The sequence below is a fragment of the Triplophysa dalaica genome, chromosome 12 (genome assembly GCF_015846415.1).
Source record: "Triplophysa dalaica isolate WHDGS20190420 chromosome 12, ASM1584641v1, whole genome shotgun sequence".
NCBI lineage: Eukaryota > Metazoa > Chordata > Actinopteri > Cypriniformes > Nemacheilidae > Triplophysa > Triplophysa dalaica.
In genome coordinates this window covers 12,125,556-12,131,120 of record NC_079553.1, presented here as the reverse complement: position 1 = coordinate 12,131,120, position 5,565 = coordinate 12,125,556, and the positions used below count along the sequence as shown (strand labels likewise).

Genomic DNA, 5,565 nt, shown 5'->3' with positions numbered 1-5,565 from the left:
GGTGCGGTCAGCCGTTATATATCGGGGTATTTTATAACGGATTAGAACTCCGCTCAGCCAATCAGTATCAAGGACCAGAACTGGCCGTTTTATAAGTATCAATAATCGTTATACTTACTGTATAAATGACTAAAGACTGGTTACTGCACTTTTCGGCTGAACATGTCACAATATTAAAATGTGACTTATATGTATGTGCATGTTTTTAATTTTGAGCAAATCATGATTATGTTTAGAAAGTAAAAAAACTGAAACTCATACTACACATTTTTATTTTTTTAAATGTTACAAAATGAAAACCATCCCGCCACTCGATTACATAAAACAATAGAAAATCTATTTACTGATTAAAACTTTTGTGATGAATGTTTTTGTGTTAGAAAGGCTGTCATTTTTCTAATGGGTAAAAAAGACAAAACATTCAAATGACATGTTTATACGTGTTTAATTAGAAATTGCCTGATGTAAACAAGACCAACCACCTAGAAATACATAGAAAGTTAACTATTTCAGTGCTGAAACCATATAATGAATATAATAATGCAAAGATGTGATTAAAAGGACACAAGCAGTTAAGTACAAACAACAGCATTCCATTGAGCAATCATGCTAACAAAAAAATAGATTAGCTGTTTATTTAACTGCCCAATGAGCCCCAACAGATGTCATGGCCCATCCGTCGTGTCGACCGCTGAGAAAGCGCAGTTGACTTCCTTTCATGTTGGGGAAGAAGTTGAATGAGGATCCAATAGACACCCCCACTTTGAAAGATCTCCCCAGATTTGTGACAAACACAAGTTCATAGATGTAGCCTGAATGCTTCCCAGAGACCTGGATGATGATTTCTTTGTCGTAGAGTTGCATCTCTTGCGGGTTTCCATATTGTGAACCAAACACTGCCGTCCAGTTACTCTCATATCTCAGCTGAATGCTGAAACATCATACAGTGCAAAGAACATGAAAGATCCATTTCATGACGAATTGAACAGAATGTTATAATAGTACTTCTTTATTATCTTTAACAAGTTTAAGACATGTTTAAGTTTAAGCAAACATACCCCGTGATATAGTTGCCGGAGTATTCCCATACTCTGATTGCTGTGATTCGACCATCACTTGCCGTGGAGAATTCACTACCACTGCCGCCCCCCACACTTAGAGAGTACTGGTAAACATCTGGTACAGCTAAAACAAAGAACAATAGCTGTAAGATCTGTCAGTCAATCCATGATAAATGAGAGAATCTGTTAAACCTTTAAAAAGGGTTAATTTACTTCATTAAACAACTACTTACTTTAAATTATAATTTAATAACTATATTTCTCAAGCAGACAGTAGAGTGGTGAATCTTACTGTCTAAAAAATCAGCATAGACGTGACTTTTTATTTTTTTGTTTATTTATTTGTGTGTATGTTTTGGTTTATATATATACAGTATATACACACACAGTATATGTATATCGATCTGATACTCACGTTTTGCCGTGCCTATAGCAGAGACTGCAGAGAGAATCAAACACAGAGAGAGCATCCTGTTCACCCTAAACTGCAGATTCACAATAAAATAAAATAAATTAATACATTAGTTAAAATTGTTGTTATTGTTATTACTTTTGTTTAAATAAAATGATTACATGTTAATACCTGTAGTGCAGCCTATTGTGGTTGATACTTCACTGTCTAGTGTGTAGTTCTGCATTAACACTTGTCACACCTCTTCTTGTTCATTTTTTTCCACTCCTCAGCTGGAATGTTTCAGAACTCACAACCAATGGAGTGGTTGATGCTTACATTGTCTCGCCGACAATTTCACTTTTATTTTGGGTTTTAAAACATACCTGCCTGTGAAAACCAAGCTACAGTCATTTTTATATGATTCAATTTTTTCAACATAAAATCGTCCTACATAATGTAAAGAACAATCTGTGGAAATATAACCTGATTTCAGAACTTTTATGCTAAAATGTAAGCTTAGTATTGTTCTACTGTTAATGTAAAAATTAAAACTTGAGTAATTCTTTGAATTGTTGATTATTAGTTGTAAAAAATGGAATATTGGAAAAAAGAACCTTCATTATACTTGTTAAAAAAGTAATAGTTTCAGCCTTGCAACATATCTCACCAAACAAAGAGCAAGAACAGAGTATGGAATACAATTACCTGGTTTGTCAATAATTTATTCTGATTTTACATTCCACACATTTTAAATAAATCAGATCACAATCAACAGCAAATGCACATAGATTGTGTAATATTTTGCATTCAAACATATTGCATATATATTGTAAGAAACTGGTTTGCCATTTTCCTTTAATAAATGACAATGTTTGTGATTCTCATTTCCAGATTATGACCAAATAAATGTATGCATAAGAAAGCTATAAAGTTGCTAAATTGGATTTGTCCTTAGTGGAGTCCTTGGTTGTTAAGGAAGCAGTACATCAAAAAATAGGTTACACAAAGAAAAGAAAATGATAATGAAAGTAACGAGCAGACAAAAAATAAAGCTTCTAAATTCTGTAATTTAATCCAAATACTTTAGAATACTTTGGAATACTGATAAGGCATGTAACACAAAGGGATCACCAAACAGAGGACTTGGTTTTCCTCTGCATTTTATTTTAAACAACAACATTAGATTTCCAAAATATATCTTTAAGCAAAAAAAGCACACAATCTGTGAAAAAAATGCTGATGCTCAAAAGGCAGCACATTGCATTAAGAGCTGGGGTGTGTAAACTTTTTTGAATTGGAGGCAAAATGTACTTATTTTGTCTTCTCGGAAACATGTGGTTAAACACGCTTAATGTGAAGGGAAGAACTAAATGAAAATAACATTATCTATGAAGAAAATAAAACTCTTTACACATCATCCTGTTTAACATTTTCACCCACTTCTCTGAACGCATTCTGTTTCAGGGAAACTTGTTTCCATCACTAAATAAAACAATACAATTTCTTTTTTTCAGAATAGTTAGTTCCTGAATAAAGTATACTTTTGTACTGAAATAGTTGAACAGTCTAATGGCTGAAAAACTCACTCATAACAGTCCCTTGCCGCCACCTACTGGACGTAACTATGTAAACTGCACTGAAACTGTTGAAAAATCCCCACAACACTAACACACAGACTGACAGCCGTCTTGTCACAATTCTTTTTGAACAAACATTATCATCAAAAAAGTTTCAATCATCCAGTTGTTTTTAGGATAAATAGTAAATACAACAATGATAAATTATGCTAGAATTATTCTGTTGGACGTACTCTACTGTGCAATAGTCTTTCTGTTCACCAAGCCTGCATTGATTTTTCCAAAATAGCCTACAGTAAAATAAGCCTGTTCTTTCAAGTAAGCCTGTTTTTAATAAATAGTATATAGTTATGCATATTATGATCAAATATATTGTGTGTTTTGTATATTGCGGGACTAACTCCAACCAAAAATAGTTGATTAAATTCAAGCACTGTGTAACTGTGTAAAAAGTAACTGTAATGAAATACACGGACAAGTCAATGATTGAACAATGATCAAATAAGAGTATAGTCAAAACACATGTGATATAACAAAATGTTTACTTTTACAACATTAATGCTAAATTCCCTAATATTTAGCATATATGTAACCCTGTACAACTAAACCAGTCTTAAGTAGCATGGGAACATTTTTAGTAATCGCCAAATATACAGTGTAGGGGTAAAAATTACAGATTTTTCTTTTCATAAAAGTTCATGTTTTATGAATATATTTTAAAAAAATTCTACCGTAAATATATAAAAACTTTATTTTTGCCTCAGATTAACAATTTCAAAGGCGATTTTCTCAATATTTTGCTTTTTTGCACCCTCAGATGCAAAGTTTTGTAAACAGTTGTTGTTCCGCCAGATAGTGTCCTATCCTAACAAACAATATATCAATAGAAAGCTTATTTCTTCAATTAAAAAAAATTGACCCTTAAGACTGGTTTTGTAGTCCAATGTCACATATTACCCATAGATTGAAAATTAAGAGATGCTCGCATGTATAATGTTATAGCATCAATTTTGTTTAACCCTTTTCTAATCCAGTCTTTGTAAATTTATTATCTTAATAAATATAAGTGTGTCTGTATCATACCTTTCACGTTAAGTTTAACAAAATTTATATTTGAAGGGATATCCCAAGCACAAATCCCTCTAATAAATGTCACAATCTGCTGCTGGGTCATTATTTATCAGTAAGGAATATTTTTCTTTCTTTGCAATCGACTCTGATAAGCACTTTATACGAGTGCTGTTTGTCAATTCTCTGCAAGTCTGTGTGTTCATCAAATGCCACATACAGAATAAAATGTTTTAAATCAAAATGAAAATAGCATCGGGATCGCTTCCTAAAGTATGCCTTCAATGATGTGAAGCAATTTATTCGGAGGTAAACAACTGTATAACACTTGTCATTTATCATGTACAAATATCAAAACATTAGGGAGAATGAGGATGTGAATGAATGTATTTACCAGCATAAGGTTTGGTATGAGAGGCAGCTTTTAGAATCACAGACATGCCCTATAATGATCAAGCAGAACACAACAACAAGATGTTTTGGATATTTTACAACAAGTATCGCGCTAAACAACACATTTCCGGTTATGCTGGTTGAGCTTGATTTTACTGTAGAAATAGCTCACGTAGACCTGTAGATTTGTTTCTCACTGCCCAGATAAAACTTGTCGTACTGAGAAAAAAACAGCTTGCCATCCCAGTCCATCAGCTCCGCGCTCAAGGCATTTTGCTCCTGATTGGTTAACTTGAACATACACTTCCCAGCCAATGTTCTCTGGACAGATTCAACAAACAGTCACTTTTGTTGCAGCTTGAGATGTTAAATACAGTGCACGTCAGGCTACGCAGAGCAATGGCAAAGGTCCAGCGTAGGTCTTATGCATGACCATAAATCCCCTTAACACTGCCTTTAATGCTGATTGTGTGAATTTTTTGTGCATCACAGTCATTTCATTTTGTCTTAATATGTGCTTTATAAATGAAATTGAATTTGGAATTTACATATAGCCAGTACCATCTTATACTCTTTCCAGGTTCTCTGAAAGTCCATCGTTGCATCTTTCCGGAGCTGGATAAGGGTCCACCCTCTCCCACTACTGTTCATGTTGCAATAGACATGAAAAGGGCAGATACTGTACATCACGATAAGACACAGGCCTCTGACATTCACACTCCCAACTTTCTGTGATTTTATCTCCATGAATTAGAAATGTACATATGCTCATAATATAATTTAAAATGTACAGTTTGGGGAAGACTGAAAATATCAAAATTTGCTCCCACATTGTACCCTTTAACTATAGGCCATGTGTAAAAATGGGCATCCAAAACTCAGAAATTAGTTATGAGCTCGGAGGTGCAGGGTCCTGGTAGAGCGCACATTTTTTTTGTCAGGTGGAAATACAGTACACCTGCTGTTTGAGTCAATCATTAAGCCAATTAACTGTATGCATGTGCACAGAAAAACATTCCAACTGAGCAGATAACAAAATTAGAAGCCAAGGATGTGTGCATGCTTGGAATAT

The 5,565-nt window shown here is 33.8% G+C and overlaps 1 protein-coding gene across 1 annotated transcript; it reads right to left on the bottom strand.

Annotated features, from left to right (window-relative positions):
- Positions 1–255: 255 nt before the first annotated feature.
- On the bottom strand, positions 256–1,722 carry LOC130433304 (zymogen granule membrane protein 16-like). Its single transcript, XM_056763105.1, has 4 exons — positions 1,645–1,722; positions 1,477–1,546; positions 1,059–1,185; positions 256–931 (listed from the first exon to the last, which is right to left on the bottom strand). Exons 2-4 carry the CDS (start codon positions 1,529–1,531, stop codon positions 634–636), a joined length of 480 nt encoding a protein of 159 aa, XP_056619083.1. The 5' UTR covers positions 1,532–1,546; positions 1,645–1,722; the 3' UTR covers positions 256–633.
- Between the last annotated feature and the right edge of the window lie 3,843 nt (positions 1,723–5,565).